The sequence below is a fragment of the Fimicolochytrium jonesii genome (genome assembly GCF_025526975.1).
Source record: "Fimicolochytrium jonesii strain JEL569 chromosome Unknown EV422scaffold_10, whole genome shotgun sequence".
Lineage (NCBI taxonomy): Eukaryota > Fungi > Chytridiomycota > Chytridiomycetes > Spizellomycetales > Powellomycetaceae > Fimicolochytrium > Fimicolochytrium jonesii.
The window spans coordinates 292,752-311,756 of record NW_026515677.1 but is presented as its reverse complement, the minus strand read 5'-3'; the positions used below and the strand labels follow the sequence as shown (position 1 = coordinate 311,756).

At 51.3% G+C, this 19,005-nt stretch overlaps 2 protein-coding genes across 2 annotated transcripts; both read left to right on the top strand.

Moving 5' to 3' along the window:
* The first annotated feature begins 2,040 nt into the window (after window positions 1-2,040).
* EV422DRAFT_527773 (major facilitator superfamily domain-containing protein) lies at window positions 2,041-4,499 on the top strand. The gene is made up of 6 exons (XM_053070228.1): window positions 2,041-2,281; window positions 2,408-2,472; window positions 2,550-2,881; window positions 2,960-3,137; window positions 3,200-3,464; window positions 3,531-4,499. The coding sequence occupies exons 1-6, from the start codon at window positions 2,132-2,134 to the stop codon at window positions 4,227-4,229; spliced, it is 1,689 nt and encodes a 562-aa protein (XP_052925906.1). The 5' UTR covers window positions 2,041-2,131; the 3' UTR covers window positions 4,230-4,499.
* Window positions 4,500-4,771: 272 nt separating this feature from the next.
* On the top strand, window positions 4,772-19,001 carry EV422DRAFT_556757 (dynein heavy chain and region D6 of dynein motor-domain-containing protein). Its single transcript, XM_053071912.1, has 6 exons — window positions 4,772-5,095; window positions 5,182-5,539; window positions 5,634-5,961; window positions 6,036-6,988; window positions 7,057-7,978; window positions 8,052-19,001. The coding sequence occupies exons 1-6, from the start codon at window positions 4,908-4,910 to the stop codon at window positions 18,902-18,904; spliced, it is 13,602 nt and encodes a 4,533-aa protein (XP_052925905.1). The 5' UTR covers window positions 4,772-4,907; the 3' UTR covers window positions 18,905-19,001.
* The last annotated feature ends 4 nt before the right edge of the window (window positions 19,002-19,005 follow it).

The window sequence follows — 19,005 nt, the reverse complement described above, 5'->3', positions numbered from 1 at the left end:
GCTCAGAGTGTCGCGGGAAGCAAACATGATCTCCGCCAGCACCAGCAAAAGTCCAAGAGCCAGTCGAACCTCGCCAAGCCGAGTTCTCGTGCAGGTAGCGCGCGAAACCTGGACGGCGCTTCCGGAAAACTCGGCCGGAGCACCCCCATGCTCAACGATCACGCATCGGCCGACAAAAGTCATCGACGCGTGGACTCTGATGGACCCCCGGATGTTCCTCCGCCACCTGTGGACGTGCGGGGACATGCCGACAAACATTCCAGCACGGCGGACATTGTCAACCCGCGCACTGCGAAGAGTGTCGACATAGCCGCCGCCATCGGACTTCCGCAGTCCAACGCAGCCAGTGTCGCCAATGTGAGTGACGCGGGTCAGCAGAAGAACGGCAACCGTCAGGACCTAACGAAATCGGGTTCGAGGAAGAGCCTGCGTAGTGCTCAAAACTTACAAGGCTCTCAGCCTGAACGCTCGCGCAGCGTAGATTTGGCAGCATCCCAACCGTTGCCAGCATCGACGTACAATCTTTCGTTGCGGGATCAGCTCGTGACGGGTGGGCAAGAATACGGCTCGAACGTCGAGACTCCCAAATTTCCAATCACGGAAAAGGCGGAGCAGAATCTCAAACGGGCGGCTGACACTTATACCGCGCCAGTTCCGACATATATAGCTGGTAGCAGTGCGGGGTCTCGGCCTCTGAGCCGTTCCGGAAGCCGTCAGTCTCTGACTTCTCAATCGCAAACGACGCAGCCTCTCAGAACTCCTAGCCGGACGCAAAGTAAAAAATCGCTCAACGGTGAGCGATCAGCAACGCCCGTGCATGCTTGAAAGTGAGAACAATTGATGTGCTTTGATTCTCCAATTCTATACTGATCTATTTCTGGTTGCACAGGCAACACTTCGGTACACTAGGATGAGTTGTCTTTGCGAGTCGAGATGTAGTTCTCTCCTATATCTAGCAGCTAGGACAGCCAAAGAACAGACAGACTAAATAAAACTATAAGCGCTTACAATGCCATAAAATTTATACTTCCTTTCTTAAGCCAATACGAGTATCAAGCATCTGTCTTCAAATCGTACCTGGACATCCGAGGGATGCGTACTCGATTCATGCTAGATCTCCAGAGTTTCTCGGCTTCTATCCAGTGTATCACTCCCAGCCCGTGCTCAAGTTCGTATGCGCTGTCTCTCTGTCCCGAGCGCATTCATGTCTTCAGTGATTGAATAGAGGCTTCGCCAAGTGTGGCTTCATCGAAAAATCCCAAGCAGCGGCATCAACACAGCTATGAATTCCGTGAGTGCATAGCTCGCGCAGTATCGATCGTCAGCAAGTCGATGGGTACACGTAGTAATTTGCGCTCCTTGTCCACTCGGGTTCGTTGTCCACTCGACGACAGGGAAGCCGTCCAAAGTCGGTCAAGCGAAAATGCCCAATATGTCCACGTTCAATTTGTGGCGATCGCCCTGTCAGTTTTTCTGGCGACCTCCGATTCGGGGCTACCGGAACCCAGGCACATGGTACTGTATGTCGGTCGATCCGCTAATCAAATAATCGGCTGTTTGATGATTGAATTTCAAAGTTCGAAATGGTGTTTCCAGGCCCTCCCCCCCCCCCCCCGTGCGGCGTGTCTCGTGCCCGTTCAGGCCGTGGGAGATTTGCCCTCACATGGTGCCATCTCCACAATCCACAATCCAAGGCCGTCAAGTCATGGCGGCTCGTTCCCTTTTGGAAGACCAAAGGCTGCGGCTTGCGGCTGCCGGGGCCCTCCCATGGGCTGATCGTATTGAGGGCCCTGGAGAGGCTTCATCGTGGAACCTGAAAGTGAGCGATGCCCTCATAGTTATTGGCCTTCAAGTTCACACTGGTGGATGTGGATGTAAGGAGTAAGGACGCGTACGAGACCAGGCCTCACTATAAGGAGACCCGTTCCAAAGGTCATTGGTTCAAGTCCCTTCCAATTTGATGAAGCTTCAAAATCGAAGCCTGCCAAATGATATAAAAAGGGCCGGTGTGCAAGCGCCGCTCGACTTCCTTTTCCATTCCCAAGTTTGCTTTATCAAAACCCAAACCCCTATAAAGCAGACGAAGAAGAGTAAAGGTTTCCCAACCCCGCATCTCTGCACCGCTCTCAAGATGTCCGCGTTAGTGCGTGCGGTCAAGTACCACTACTCGTCGACCGAGTACCATCGAACCGACAAGCAGATCAAACGGGAGGAATGGCTCATTCCGGGCGTCCTTCGCTTCCGAAGGATCTTCCTTATGCCCGCTGCGGTCCTCATTCAGGTAGACATCGCGAATCGTCGGCTTTTGGTGTAATCTGTCCAATACCATTTTCCAACGCTTGGATTTTTCCCCACACGCTGATTGTCCCACGGCACGTCGATCTGACCTAATCTCCTCGTTTGGCAGGTTTGCTGTGGTAGTCTGTACGCCTGGTCCGGTTATAATCTGCCTATCGAGCGCGCGATCTACGGGTAAGCATTCTCCCTCGTCTTGCCCCACCACTGGTGCTGACGCAGCTGACTCCCGACTGACATCGCCCTTGATCCAGGCCTTCGCTCTCAGCAAAGGGCGTAGCTGTAGACCGTGGTCAAGCTAGTAACGTCTTCTTCGTTGCCGTCGCCGTTTTCGGTGTGACATCTGCGCTACTGGGGCCTTGGTTGGAACGCAACGGACCTTTGAAGGGCGCGCTTCTCGGATCAACTCTGTTCTTCGTTGGTCAACTTCTCGCAGCTCTTGGTGTTCACGTTCAAAGCCTTCCTCTCGTCTTCTTCGGATACGGTTTCGTCGGTGGAGCCGGTCTTGGTATCTCTTACATCTCTCCCGTGTCTCCGCTCCAAAAATGGTTCCCGGATTTGCGCGGTCTGGCTTCCGGGCTTGCAGGTAAATAGTTTGCCAGGGAACTTGGTCATCCAATTTCGTTTGTTGGGCGACCATCTGACTCTGGTGTCCATGCAATAGTTTGTGGCTTCGGTGCTGGTTCTATCTTCAGCCCTTACACCCAGAAAGCTCTTATCGGACCCACCTACGCCAACACCGGCGAGGAAAATCTTGGTGTCCCCAAGACATTTATCATCCTCGCCAGCTGCTACTTTGTGATCATGTCAGCCGCGTCGCTGGTCTTGCGTATGCCGCCACCGTAAGTAGCTCATCTGCGCGTTGCGACCCATCACGCATCCCTGACACCCATTCTTTCATTAGTGGGTACCAGCTTAACGGCATCAACATCGACACTGTAAAGGGCGCCGAACTTCACGAACCTAGGGACAACGGCAAAGCCGCCGAGTCTTCCAAGGAGGCAGATAGCGTTGCCATTACAGTGCAGCCAGCAAACCGAACCTCTGCCTTCGCTGTCAATCTTGCGCAAGCGTTGAAAAGCAAGGAGTACATCTTGATGTACATCATGTTCTTCTGCGCGGAAATCACTGGTCTTTTGATCATTGCCAAGATTCAATCTATTGTACAGGTTCGTTCAGCATTCCTCTCCCAAAATTCAATATTATACCTCTTGCTAATCGACTCTCTTTTGCAGAACCAACTTAAGAAAGACCTGCAGACAGCTACGAATATCAACTCGGCCCTCGGCGGATGCAACTTACTTGGACGTCTCGTTCTCCCTACGCTCTCCGACTACGTTGGACAGCGCAAGCCCTTCTTCGTGCTCTCCCTCACCATGCAAACGCTGTTCCTTGCCCTCCTCCCCACCGCAATCGGAGACGGCAACTACGGGCTCACATTGACATGCGCCTTCATCATTGCCTTCTTCTACGGCGGAGGGTTCGGACTTATCCCCGCTTTCTTGGCGGACCAGTTCGGAAGCAAGAACGTGGGTGCCACTCACGGTGTCATCCTCACGGCCTGGGCTCTCGCTGGTGTCGGTGGTGGTCTGGTCTTCAACCAGGTCTACAAGAACGAGGTTGCCAGACTCACACCGGATTTGATCCACGTCTACGATCTGAACTTCCGGTGGATTCTCGCGTTTACATGTCTGGGCGTGTTGATCTCTCTCGCGGTCCCCACCAACCTGCGCGATCGCCGCCTTCCCAAGAAACACGGCGAGACGGCGCGGTTCCGTCTCCCCAATGGACGGTTCTGCCGCCTGTTCGGTCTCAAGCCGGTCGTGTACACCAAGGCTGAGGAAGACGCTGAATGGGAGGAGTTCTTGGCGAACTTGCCTGCGGCCAACCACCACGACTTGCCCCAAGAGAGCTCGCACACTTTGACTCACTGAACTGAAAGCATTGGGACTCTCACTATTACACAGTACAGTATACCGGCGAGTTAGACTTCTAGCGCTGGCCGTGATTTGTTTAACATCTTCGAACCTTGAACTTTAGAATTTGGCTTGTATAATATCTGTGATGCTTTTCCGACTACTGTAGGGCCTTTATGAATACATAGTGCTGTCTTCTGCAGTTTGCTCAATCAAAGTACACCTGAGTCGCTGTGCTGCAACTCGAGTACAGTACGCTGGGACCAAAGCGTGATCATGAGCATCGGCATCGACACCACGGTCGTGCCCAGCAAGACCATCTCAACAAGAGTTCAAAGCCACGGGACAAAGCCGACCGGGAATAGACCCGATCCCCACCCCGTCTACCAAACGATGTGCATGTGCAAACTGAGCATTCTGTGCGTGTTTGATTATTGAAGCCATTACTCACAAGGCAACGCGTAAAAAGTAGAAGGAGCGGAGATTATGTCAGCCAAAGAGGCAGCGGACAAACACCGAACGCTCCCACGCTGAGCCTGAAAACCCACTTTCTGCACTCACATTCTCTTGATTCTGCTATCAAATCTCCTTCGGCAGATGCTGGTTCATCTCCTAGGAATAAATCCACACGCCTCTTCGCTCTGAACCCACCACACACTCTGGAGCTCAGGTCGCGCTTACACAAGGCCCACCATCATGCCTTCGGAGGAGGCGGCAACCAAGCCGGTCACTCCGGGCGCGAAAAAGAAGGACGGCGATGGAGATGACACCGCGGCACCCATCCACGTCGACGCCCGTGTCGGCTGGTTTGAAGACAAAGTCTGCAATGCGCTGAAAATCAAGAATGATAAGTGGAAGAAGTTGACGATGTCGCAAGAGAACTTGTAAGTTGTTTGCATGGAAATCGATAGAATCTTGGCATGGCATGATAGTTCGGTCCGTCTGATCTTCACAACTTCCCTACCAATAGGCAAACAATAGTAGACTTCCTGGACAAGGACTACAGCACCATCCTCTTCTTCCTCACCCCCAAGGAGGATCTCCTTCCGGCAATCGCCTTCCCTTCTTCACTCAAGAAGAAATCTGTATATTTCCTGAAACGCAAAACGGGCAGCCCCGTCACCGAAAAGCTCGACACCGAGCTTGTCCTGGGGGATCTATCCCCCAACCCACTGGAATTCCTCTCCAATCTGCTGGAAGAAGTGTATTTGCCGCTCCTCACCAATCCCAAGAATCTCGAATCGTGGCCTGAGGTCGTCGCGAGTGATGTTCTGCGCCATTTTCATCAACTCAATGGCGCTGTATATGTTATTTCTGGCAAGTCTAAGGTAAATTATCACATCCAAACATCAATTTCATCTTGCCCATCGGCTTGAACTTTGGTCCTCATCATCGCAATGTATTTATTCATCGTTACTCTAGGGCAAGACTATGCTACCACTTCCCCACGGTGCCAAACTCACCACCGAGGCCGACCGCAGTGTCCTACACACTGTGGAATCCGCAGTCATCGACTGGACCCACCAAATCAAGGAGGTCATCAAGAGCTCCTCAGCCGCTCCGCTCGAGGAGCGGCTGAACCCCGGTCCCATGGTGGAGATCGACTTCTGGGCGGCCAAAGCGGCCAACCTGAAGTCGATCCACCAGCAACTTACGGACGAAAAGATCCAGAAGATTTCCAAACTCTTGGAAGTCAGCAAAAGCACTTACTATCCTGCTTTTAGGATGATTTTCGATGAAGTCGTTGCAGGTTCGTGATGCTCACTTCAATTGCTCGAAAACTCCTAGAAGACTGAAATCACCTCTTGTCTCTCATGTTCGCAGCTTTGGACGAAGCCAACGACATCACAACATACCTCCGCGCTCTTCGTCCTTCCGTAGAGAGGCTCAACTCCGTCAACGACTTCATCGAGTTGACGCAAATCTTCCCCAGCGTGATGCACACTCTCGTGCTCATTTGGAAGCACTCCAAATACTACAACACCCCACAGCGCATGACGATCGTCCTGCAAGAAATATGCAACGACATCATCGAGCAAGCTCGCGCCTTCATCAATCCTTCAGAGATTTTCGCCTCCGAGCCTGAAGAGGCTGCAGAGCGCTTGAAGGTCGTCATCCGCGTTTGCAACGCCTTCAAGGAGACGTTCTACGAGGCCAAAGCGCAGATGGCCGAGACGAAGCGGCCTTGGAACTTTGACACCAAGGTCCTCTTCGCGAGGCTCGACAAGTTTTTGGGCCGTGTGCAGAACATCGTCGAACTCTTTGACACAATCATCGAGTTCAACCGGCTCGAGAAAATTGAGATCGGCGGCACGAAGGGCAAGATTCTGAGCTCACAGGTGGCGCAAATCTTCTCCGAATTTCAAGCCGCCCTGGGCAGCTTTTCGAAGCTCAAGTATGACATTCTTGACCTCAACCTTAGCGAGTTTGACGTCGACCTGGGCGCCTTCCACGCCAAGATCGCTGATCTCGACCGGCGCATCGGGACCATCTTGAGCCAGAGCTTTGATGACTGCTCGGGTCTCAACTCTTGCTTCCGTCTCCTCGAGTCATTCGCTGGACTGCTCAACCGTCCGATCATCCAGCATGATTTTGAGAAGAAGTATTTTGCGCTTCTGAAGATGTACTCGGCCGACTTGGATGAGGTCGCCCACATCTTTGCAAAGTTCAAGGCGCATCCTCCGATTCACTATAACATGGCGCCCGTGACTGGAGCGGTCGCCTGGGTGCATGAACTGAAGGATCGGATTGCCAAGGCTATGGACAAGCTGAAAAGTGTAAGTTGATGCAGCTTCCATGCACATTGTCACCTGACTTCGTGCTCAAAGTTCTTCCCTTCGTACAGTTCAACCACAGTGCCATGAACTCAGAGGAAGCAGGTCTCGTAACGCAAAAGTATAACAACCTCTATGAGACACTCGAGACCTACGAGCGCTCCATCTTCACCAAATGGAGCGATACCATCATCGATGAGACCGAAGCCAACCTTAACAAGCCGCTCCTCATCCGCGAAGATGACTTGCTCCGCGTTAACTTCGACCCCAAAGTCGTCGCCTTGCTTCGTGAGGTCCGCTACTTTGAGGCACTCACGGTCACTCCGCCTCCAGCCGCCGCAGCGATCTACTCCAAGTCGGATGTGTTCCGAAAGTACATTTTCCAACTGGACCACATTACAAAGTCGTACAATGGCATTCGCACTGGTGTGAACAACGTAGAACGCCCGCTGATCGAGGATCGGATCAGCCAGATCGACGCCCAGATCAAGTACGCGCTGACGGATCTCAACTGGACATCCGACAACATCGTTTCCTACATTGCCGAAATCAGTGCGTCCGTTGGCGACTTGTCGTCCGTCCTGCAGTTGATGAAGAGCAACTTGAACCAGATTCGCAAGATCATGAAGGCGTGGTCGGCGACGCCATTGGTTGAGCGGAAGGACTCTAAGAAGCTTCTCAATCTGGAGGAGAAGGATACCAAGCTTTCTACAGCCTACGATATCATCAAACGTGATGGACAGTCGATTCACCAGCTCATTACGCAAACACGTGAGGTTGTGCAGGCGAAGGAAGAGTCGGAAGAGTGGAAACGCTACCAAGCCTTCATTGACGAGGTTGTTCGGGAAGGGTTCTGGCAAACTCTGAAGACTAGTTTGGAGTACATCGCTCAAAACATGGAGTCAGAGCGTTTGGCTGATGTTGGTGCTCTTCTTGAGGCTAAGCTGGAGCTTCACGGGGAGATTCTCGTCTTCACCCCTACGATGGATGAAGGTATGTTACTACTCAACTTTCGAGATCAAATATTATCCCTTTCTAACTTTCCAGCCGTTCCATCGTCCTTCAGACTCTGAGAATAGCATCGCCTATATCATCAACGATGTTCTTGAAGACATCTACGATTGTGCCTCTTTGATGGGACGGGTGGCACCTGCGCAACAACCCGGAGTTCCGCTACAGAATGGGGCGGGCATGGTGCCAGTATCCGGCGAAGCTGGTGCAGCCGGTGCTACCGGTGGCGGCGCGGCAGGGGAGGCCGCAGACGCCGGGGAAACGCTCAGCGACGATCAAACCGACGAAGCTGATGGCGAATCCGACGCTGACCAAGAGGACTTGCGCGCCAAACAACTGGCACAAATCAACATGGAAAACGAAACCTACCTAGGTGAAATGCGTCGCGATCAGACACTCGGCAAATTGCGGGCTACGATTCTGGAGCGTGTTCGTCAGATCATGACCGAGTCCGTCTTGTACAAAGATGGATACGACCAGTACACATGGTTGTGGACCGAGAATCGCCAGGACTACATGAAGCAGTTCCTCGAAATTTCTGACAAGCCCAAAGACGAGGAAGGTGCTGCTCCCACGGAGGAGGCGCCGGTCACGCAGACGGAAAACGTCAGCAAACTGGAGAGGTTCGAGAACGAGATCCGAAAGTTCGAGGCACTGCACAAGCAAATCATGAGCATCGAGCCGGAGGTCATCTTCCAAGGCTGGTTCCGCATCGACGCCAAGCCTTTGAAACAGGCTTTGAATGTCGTGGTCAAGAAATGGAGCTACACCTTGACAAAGCATTTGCAGGACGATGCTATTGTAAGCTTGAATGAGCTCAACGACTTTGTCAAGCATAATAAGAAAGGCCTCCAACGTGAGATCAGGGAGGGTGATTACGATGCTCTCGTATCATCGATGGGTCTTCTTCATGCGATCAAGCAACGAACGGGAAGCATTGACGGGATGTTTGAGCCGTTGCGGAAAACCATCAATTTCTTGCGCCAATTCGGTGTGGAAATGCCAGATGAGACGCATAAACTTCTCAACGACTTGCCCGAACAATGGTCGGAGGTCAAGAAGCTCTCGATGGCTGTAAAGGACCAAGCTGCACCGCTTCAAGCGCGTGAAGTCGACGTCTTGCAGCAAAAGTGCAACAAGTTCGAAACGCGCAATCACAACTTCCGGGAAGAGTTCCGCAAGAAGGCGCCTTTCAAATTCGAGATAGGGTCCGAAAAGGCATATCAATCCATCGACACTGTGCACGTCGACGTTCTGGCGATGGAGAACGAGGCAAAGGCTCTTCGAACGTCCTGCGAACTTTTCGAGCTGAACGTGCCCAACTACCGACAGCTTGCTGACTGTCGACGCGACATCGGGATGCTCAAGTCAGTCTGGGACGTTGTGTCTCTAGTCACTCTCATGTTCGAGCAATGGCGAACAACCCTTTGGACTGCGATCGACACCGATGCTATGGAGACTCACTGTCGAGACTTGAGCAAAGAACTGCGGCGAATGGACAAAGAAATCAAGGGATGGGATGTCTATTCGGGACTTGATCAAGCCGTGAAGGACATGGTGACATCGCTTCGAGCTGTTGGGGAGCTTAGGAGCAATGCCATTCGCGATCGTCACTGGAAGCAGCTGATGAAGACGACCGGCGTTACCTTCGTTATGACGGCCGACATGAAGTTCCAAGACTTGCTCAGTCTTCAGTTACACAAGTTTGAGGACGATGTGAAGGTTATCGTCGATCGTGCGACGAAAGAGTTGTCCATGGAGAAGGTCCTCAACGACCTCTCGAAGACATGGAGTGTTATGGAATTCACTTACGAAATACACGAGAGCACGAAAACACCGCTACTCAAGAGTTCAGAAGAGCTTATCGAGACATTGGAGGACAACCAGGTCATGCTGCAAACCATGATGACTTCCAAATATGTTGCGCACTTCGAGGAGCAAATCACCAAATGGCAAAATGTTTTGTCCACTGTGGATTCCGTGATCACGTTGTGGTTGGAAGTCCAACAAACTTGGTCCCATTTGGAGAACATTTTCATGGGGTCGGAGGACATTCGTGCCCAGCTTCCAGAAGACTCGAAGCGTTTCGATAGTATCGATGCAGCATATAAGGAGCTCATGAAGGAAGCTTCTAAGACGCCAAATTGTGTCGAGGCGTGCACGAAGGAGGGTTTATTCGACCGGCTCGAAAAGCTCCAAGGGCAATTGGCCCTTTGTGAGAAGTCTCTCGCCGAGTACCTGGAAACCAAGCGTTTGGCTTTCCCCCGTTTCTATTTCGTTTCTGCCTCCGATCTGTTGGATATCCTGGCGAAAGGAAACATGCCACAAGCGGTTGCTGTGCATTTGGGCAAACTCTTCGATAGTTTGGCATCTTTGGAGTTCTACAAGGGACCCAACGGCGAAGTGACGAAAACCGCCGTCGGAATGTATTCGAGGGAAGACGAATACGTACAGTTCATCGAACCTTGCGAGTGTACAGGTCCAGTTGAGGTGTGGCTCAACCGATTGGTGGATATGATGCGAAAGACCCTGCGAACTGCGCTCGGAGACTCCGTTACCGCCTACGAGGAGAAGCCGCGCGATCAGTGGATCTTCGACTACCCCGCGCAGATTACTCTTGCGGGAACGCAAATTTGGTGGACCACAGAAGTGAATTCAACATTCGCACGATTGGAGGAGGGATACGAAAACTCCATGAAGGACTACTACAAGAAGCAGGTTAACCAGCTCACTGCTCTGATTACGCTAATTCAGGGAGACCTGACCAAGCTGCACCGTCAAATGATTATGACGGTTTGTACCCTCGATGTGCACGCTCGTGACATTGTTGCGAAGCTCATTGCGGAGAAAGCCGATTCCGCACAAGTGTTCTCATGGCAATCGCAACTTCGTCTTCGATGGGACGAAGATCAATCCGATTGTATCATCAACATTTGCGATGCTTCGTTCCGCTACAGCTACGAGTATCTCGGCAATACTCCTCGTTTAGTCGTGACATCGCTGACGGATCGTTGCTACATTACACTGACACAATCCTTGCACTTGATCATGGGAGGTGCGCCCGCCGGTCCTGCTGGTACCGGCAAAACTGAGACGACCAAGGATTTGGGCAAAGCCTTGGGAATCATGGTTTACGTGTTCAACTGCTCCGAGCAAATGGACTACCGTTCCGTCGGAAACATTTTCAAAGGACTCGCGCAATCCGGAACATGGGGGTGTTTCGATGAGTTCAACCGTATTGTTGTGGAAGTACTTTCCGTCATTGCCACACAGGTCAAGTCGATTCAGGATGCATTGAAGGCGAAGAAAAAGCGCTTCATTTTCCAGGGAGAGGAGATCAGTCTCACTCCAACCGTCGGAGCTTTCATCACCATGAACCCTGGTTACGCTGGTCGTGCCGAGCTTCCTGAGAACATCAAAGCGCTTTTCCGGCCATGTTCTATGTGTGTGCCCAATCTGGAGCTCATCATGGAAATCATGCTGATGGCGGAAGGATTTGTGGAGGCCAGTGGGTTGGCCAGAAAGTTCAATACCCTTTACAAATTGAACAAGGAGCTGCTGTCGAAGCAAGATCATTACGATTGGGGTCTTCGTGCGATCAAATCTGTGTTGGTGGTCGCCGGTGCTTTGAAGCGTGCGGACCGTAACGTTCCGGAAGATCAAGTGCTCATGCGAGCACTACGTGATTTCAACTTGCCCAAAATTGTCTCCGATGATTTGCAAGTGTTCCACGGTCTTATTGGCGATCTGTTCCCCAAAGTCGAAGTCGCTCGTAAACGTGACGAAAAGCTCGAACAGGACATTCGCAAGGCCACCCTCGAGAGTGGTCTTCAAGCTGAGGAAGTCTTCGTCCTCAAAGTCGTTCAACTGGAAGAATTGCTGGCTGTTCGTCACTGTGTCTTCATCATCGGTAATGGAGGTACCGGCAAATCTCAGATCTGGAAGATGTTGGCCAAAACCTACATCAACAGCGGGAAGAAGTGCGTCTTCTCTGATCTCAACCCGAAAGCCGTCACGACGGACGATCTATTTGGTTGCATTAACCCATCGACTCGGGAGTGGAAGGACGGACTATTCTCTTCCATCATGCGTGAGCTTGCCGGGATGCCCGGAACGGATCCTCGCTGGATGATTTTGGACGGCGACATTGACCCGAACTGGATTGAGTCCCTCAACACGGTCATGGATGACAACAAAATGTTGACTTTGGCCAGTAACGAGCGTATTCCATTGAAACCGAACATGCGTCTGATTTTCGAGATTGGGGATCTCAAATATGCAACACCTGCCACGGTCTCACGAGCCGGTATTCTTTATTTGAATACGACCGATCTGGGATGGAATCCGTATGTTCAATCTTGGTTGGACAAACGCGAGGACGCTAGCGAGAAGTCGAACTTGAGCGTCTTGTTCGACCGGTACGTCAATGTATGCTTGGACGCCTGCCGGTCGGGTAGATTCAAGCAAGCCAATGTGGAGGAGTTCTCCATGATTGTTACGCTCTGTAATATCCTTGAAGGTCTTTTGACGCCAGAGAACACTCCTAAAGGATGCGACAAGGAGTGGTTCGAGGTTTACTTCGTCTTTGCCGCAGTCTGGGCGTTTGGCGGATGTGTCTTCCAGGACCAGATGGTGGATTATCGTGTGGAGTTCAGTAAATGGTGGAACGGGGAGTTCAAGACCGTGAAGTTCCCTGCTCAAGGAACGGTCTTTGACTACTATGTCGATGCGGAGACAAAGCGGTTTGCGCCGTGGACGGACAAGGTCCCCCCCTATGTGTATGATGCGGACATGCCTTTGAACGCAGTGCTCGTTCATACTCCTGAAACAACGCGCATGCGATATATGCTTGATGTCTTAGCGGACAACGGAAAGCCCGTCTTGCTTGTGGGGAACGCAGGATGCGGTAAAACAGTTCTCATGCAAGACAAGCTATACTCGTACGGGGAGGATCGCCAGATCGTCAATGTAGCCTTCAACTTCTACACGACGGCTTGGTCCCTCCAATCTATTCTGGAAAAGCCGCTTGAGAAGAAAGCTGGTAGGAACTACGGCCCGCCTGGATCGAAAAAGCTCATCTACTTCCTGGATGACTTGAACATGCCTGAAGTGGACAAATACGGAACCGCATCACCACATACGTTGTTGAGGCAATATTTGGACTACAAGCATTGGTACGATCGAGCCAAGCTTACTTTGAAGGAAATCCACAACTGCCAGTATGTGGCGTGTATGAACCCCACCGCCGGAAGTTTCACCATTTCGGGGCGGTTACAAAGGCACTTTGCAACATTTGCGGTCAATTTCCCAGGTGTTGACTCGCTGCAGAGTATCTATTTCCAGATCCTTTCTGGCCACTTGAAACAGTTCCCCAACAACATCCAGAGACTGGCGGAGAAGCTTGTCGCCGGATCGTTGCTTTTGCACAAGAAGGTTGCCGCTACGTTCTTGCCTTCAGCGGTCAAGTTCCACTACATTTTCAATCTGCGAGACTTGTCGAATATTTTCCAAGGTCTCTTATTTTCGAACAAAGATACGCTGAAGGAGCCCATCGACTTGGTTCGGCTATTCCTTCACGAGACATCGCGTACGTACGGTGACAAGATGGATGATGCAGATCAACAACAGCTGCAGAAGTTCCAACAGGAAGTGGTGAAGAAGACTTTCGAGGACATGGATCAAGCCGCCATCAATGCAGAACCGATCCTTTTCACCCACTTTGCTTCTGGTATCGGGGAATCGAAATACGGTCAACTGAAGGATTGGCCGGCTTTGAAAAAGCTCCTTGACGAGGCGCAGATGCAGTATGATGAAGTCAATGCCGCCATGAACCTGGTGCTTTTCGAAGACGCCATGGCTCACGTCTGTCGCATCAACCGTATCCTGGAATCTCCACGCGGAAATGCGCTGTTAGTTGGTGTGGGAGGAAGCGGAAAACAATCGTTGGCTCGTCTGGCTGCATTTATCAGCCAGATGGAGGTATTCCAAATCACTCTGAAGAAGGGCTATTCCGTGAACGATCTAAAGGCGGACCTTGCGGTTCTGTACCAGAAAACCGGTTTGAAGAAGGTTCAAATTATGTTCCTCTTGACGGACTCCCAGATTGCGGATGAAAAGTTCTTGGTTCTGATTAACGACATGTTAGCTAGTGGAAACATTCCCGGTCTATTCCCAGATGATGAAGTGGAAACGATCATCAACGGCATGCGAAATGAAGCAAAGTCACAAGGCCTAGTGGATACTCGTGAAGTGTGCTGGGATCTGTTCATCAGAGCCGTCCGCAAGAATCTGAAAGTCGTACTCTGCTTCTCTCCGGTCGGGAACGCGCTTCGCTCTCGATGCCGCAAATTCCCTGCAATTGTCAATTGCACTATGATTGACTGGTTCCACGAATGGCCCGAAGAAGCTCTTCAGTCCGTGGCAACGAGATTCATCGCTACAAGTGAACTCGTACCCGAGGACCTGAAGCTGCCAGTCACTCGCTTCATGGCGTTCGCACATCAGAGTGTTAACACCGTCTCAAAGAAGTACCATGTGAATGAGAAGCGGTACAATTACACCACGCCAAAATCGTTCTTGGCTTTGATCTCACTTTACAAGGAGATGCTGGAGCAGAAATCTAGGGCTCTTACAAAGAGCATGGAGCGTCTGGAGAACGGCCTGACAAAACTGCAAAGTACCGCGTCTCAAGTAGCCGATCTGAAAGCGAAACTCGCCTCGCAGGAAGTCGAGTTGAAGAGCAAGAATGAGGAAGCCGAGCGTCTTATCGAGCGCGTTGGTGTCGACACTGAGAAAGTGAACAAAGAGAAGGCCATTGCCGCAGAGGAAGAGAAAAAGGTCGATGCTATCACCAAGGAAGTTCAGGAAAAGCAGGCTGACGCCGAAAAGGATTTAGCAGCTGCTGAACCTGCATTGGCAGCCGCAGCTAACGCCTTGAACACGCTCAACAAGGCCAATTTGACGGAACTGAAATCCTTCGGTTCGCCATCCCAAGAAGTCGTTGATACCGCAGCGGCAGTCATGATTTTGCTGAGTCCCGCTGGAAAAATTGCGAAGGATAGGTCGTGGAAAGCTTCGAAGAATATGATGGCGAAGGTGGACGCTTTCTTGGAAAGTCTGATCAATTTCGACAAAGAAAACATCGACAGTTCCAATCTGGACGCACTAGCGCCGTATTTGTCCAATCCTAATTTTAACGAGGAATTTATGAAGTCAAAATCCATCGCTGCTGCTGGTCTTTGTTCATGGGTAGTGAACATTGTCAACTACTACCATACCTACCGGGAAGTGGAGCCCAAACGCAAGATGTTGGAGGCGGCGAATGAGACCCTGCGGGAATCTCAAGCCCGTTTGGCCGAAATCCAAGGCAAGATTGCCGAGCTCGACAGGAATTTGGCGGAGCTGACGGCGCAGTTCGAAAAGGCAACTGCTGACAAGCTTGCTTGTGAGGAGGAGGCTAGGGCAACGCAAGAGACTATCGTTCTTGCGAATCGTCTCGTAGGAGGTCTGGCATCCGAAAACGTTCGTTGGAATGAAGCAGTCGCCAAGTTTAAGGAACAGGAGAAGACCCTCGCTGGTGATGTGCTGATGTCTGCGGCTTTCGTTTCCTACGTTGGATGTTTCAGCAAGCGCTACCGAGAGGAGCTGCTCCAAGATTACTGGCTGAAATACCTGACCGATCCGAGCAACCCGCACAAAGTACCTCTCTCTGAAGGATTAGATCCACTGGACATTTTGACGTCGAGCGCCGAGATTGCCAAGTGGAACAACGAAGGCCTTCCAAGCGATCGTGTGTCTCTCGAAAATGCAACCATGGTAACCAGCTGTAAGCGTTGGCCACTGATTATTGATCCTCAGTTGCAAGGAGTGGTCTGGATCAAGAACCGGGAAGGAGCTGGTCTAAAGATCGTTCGTCTTGGTCACAAGGGTTACTTGGATGCGATTGAAAAGGCGGTCTCCAGCGGAGACACCGTCCTCATTGAGGATATTCAAGAAAGCATCGACGCTGTGCTGAATCCTTTACTTGGTCGCGAGACAATCAAGAAAGGGAAGTACATCAAAATGGGTGACAAGGAAGTCGAGTATGATCCGAAGTTCAAACTCATTCTGCAAACGAGGCTCCCGAACCCGCACTACCCGCCAGAAATTCAGGCGCAAACCACGCTAATCAACTTCACCGTTACACTGGCTGGTTTGGAGGACCAGCTTCTCGCTGACGTCGTGAACGTTGAGCGACCTGATCTCGAGCGTACGAAAGCCGAATTGACGAAACAGCAGAACGAGTTCAAAATCAAGTTGACGGAACTTGAGGATGCGTTGTTGTCACGTCTTTCTGCTGCTCAAGGTAACTTCTTGGGCGACACCGCACTCGTCGAAAACCTCGAAATCACGAAGAGTACCGCAACGGACATCGAACAAAAAGTGGAGGAGGCCAAGAAAACGGAAAAGAAGATCAACGAAACTCGTGAGCTCTATCGCCCTGTGGCAGCTCGGTCGTCACTCCTCTACTTCTTGTTAAACGACTTGTGGCAAATTCACCCGATGTATCAGTACTCTCTCAATGCTTACAAAGTTGTGTTCCAAAATGCCATCTCTCGAGCGGACAAAAGTGAGGACATCAAGGAACGAGTTACCGCGTTGATCGACTCTATCACCCACATGGTGTTCATATATACCACGAGAGGTCTCTTTGAGAGAGACAAGCTAATTTTCCTGGCTCAGATGACCTTCCAAATCCTCATCAGCCAGGGAGACATGGACTTGCCCGAGCTCGACTTCCTCTTGCGGGGACCTCGGGTAGTGAATGTCAAAAGCCCGTTTGACTGGCTCTCGGACTCTTCGTGGGGGCTGGTCAAAGCTTTGTCAAACATGGAGGTATTCCGGTCACTCTCCTCGGATATCGAGGGAGGTTCCAAGCAGTGGAAGAAGTATTGCGAATTGGAAGTTCCTGAAAGTGAGAAATTGCCTCAAGAGTGGAAGAACAAAACAGCCTTGGAGAAACTTTGCATCCTGAGATGTCTCCGTCCGGATCGTATGACATATGCGATATCGAACTTCATCGCCGCGAAAATGGGCCCGAAATACATCAACACATCTCGGGTTCCGTTAACGAAGTCATACGAGGAATCAGGCCCTGCGACACCGATCTTCTTTATCCTTTCTCCTGGTGTAGATCCAGTCAAGGAAGTCGAAGCTCACGGACGAACCCTCGGAGTAGGTGAAGACAACGGAAACTACCACTACGTGTCCTTAGGGCAAGGACAGGAGGTTATTGCCGAGCAAAAGCTCGAACTCGCTTACAAACAAGGCGGATGGGTCATGTTGGAGAACATCCATCTGGTTGCAAAGTGGTTACCTGTCCTCGAGAAGAAACTTGAAGCTTTGTCCACCGGCTCGCACCCAGACTTCCGAGTCTTCCTTTCAGCCGAGCCCGCCGGCGATCCTGCGTACCACATTATTCCGACATCCATTCTGCAGGCGTCAGTCAAGATCACCAACGAGCCACCTACGGGTATGCAAGCCAACGTCCACAGGGCACTTGACAACTTCACGCAAGAGTCGTTAGAACGATGCTCGAAAGATGCGGAGTTCAGAGGAATTCTCTTCGTCCTCTGCTACTTCCATGCGGCCATTTTGGAACGGAGGAAATTCGGAACACAGGGGTGGAATAGGGCGTATCCCTTCAGCACTGGTGACTTAACGATTTCTGCCGATGTCCTTTACAACTACCTTGAGACCTTCGCGAAGGTTCCATGGACAGATCTGCGATACATGTTCGGAGACATCATGTATGGAGGACATATCTCAGACGATTGGGACCGTCTGCTCTGCTCGTCCTACTTGGACACATATATTCAGCCAGACATGTTTGAAGGAAGCTTCGAGCTTGCACCTGGATTCACGATGCCCCCTACTTCCGATCTCAAAGACTACCACAAGTACATCGACGAAAACCTTCCACCAGAATCACCCTACCTTTACGGCTTACATCCGAATGCGGAAATTGGTGTGCTGACGAAGAGTGCTGATACTCTATTCCGAACGATTTTGGAAATGCAACCGAAGGACACTGGTGGTGGTTTGGCAACCAGCAAGGAGGAGAAGGTTGGCCAAGTCATTGAAGAGATTCTCGGGTCGCTCCCTGATCCATTCAACGTGCCGGAATTGATGGCCAAGGTCGAGGAACGAACACCTTACATATCCGTTGCATTGCAAGAATGCGATCGAATGTCGACGCTAACCAACGAGATTCGTCGTTCGTTACGAGAGCTACAACTCGGTCTCAAGGGTGACTTGACAATTACTGAAAACATGGAGGCGTTGATGAACTCTATCTACTTGAATACGGTACCCATTTCTTGGGAAAAGCTCGCATACGCATCGCTACAAGGGCTTGCCTTGTGGTACGCAGATCTTCTTCAACGAATCAAAGAGCTGGAAGGCTGGGTGTCAGAGTTCCAGCTGCCGGCTGTTGTTTGGCTGCCTGGCCTGTTCAACCCGCAATCTTTCCTTACGGCCATCATGCAAACGACTGCGAGGAAAAACGAATGGCCACTCGACCGTATGGTACTTTCCGTCGATATCACAAAGAAAGCCAAGGAGGAGTTCTCCGGAGCGCCTCGTGAAGGCGCGTACATCCATGGCATGTTCATGGAGGGAGCCCGGTGGGACACCAACACGGGTCTCATTCAGGAGAGTTTGCTCAAAGAGCTCACGCCCGCAATGCCCGTCATCTATATCAAAGCCATACCAATCGACAAGAAAGATACGAAGGGCGTTTATGAATGCCCTGTGTACCGAACGCGGCAAAGAGGTCCAACCTTCATCTGGACATTCAATTTGAAAACCAAGGAAAGGCCTCAAAAGTGGACATTAGGGGGGGTTTGTCTGCTATGCCAGACTGATTAGAGACGGTGGGATTGCCGGCTATGTACAGTGATGGCGTGGGGGCAACTTGTATTTATCATTATAATGGATTTAATAAGATTCTGTAAGGCCCTCCTGAAATG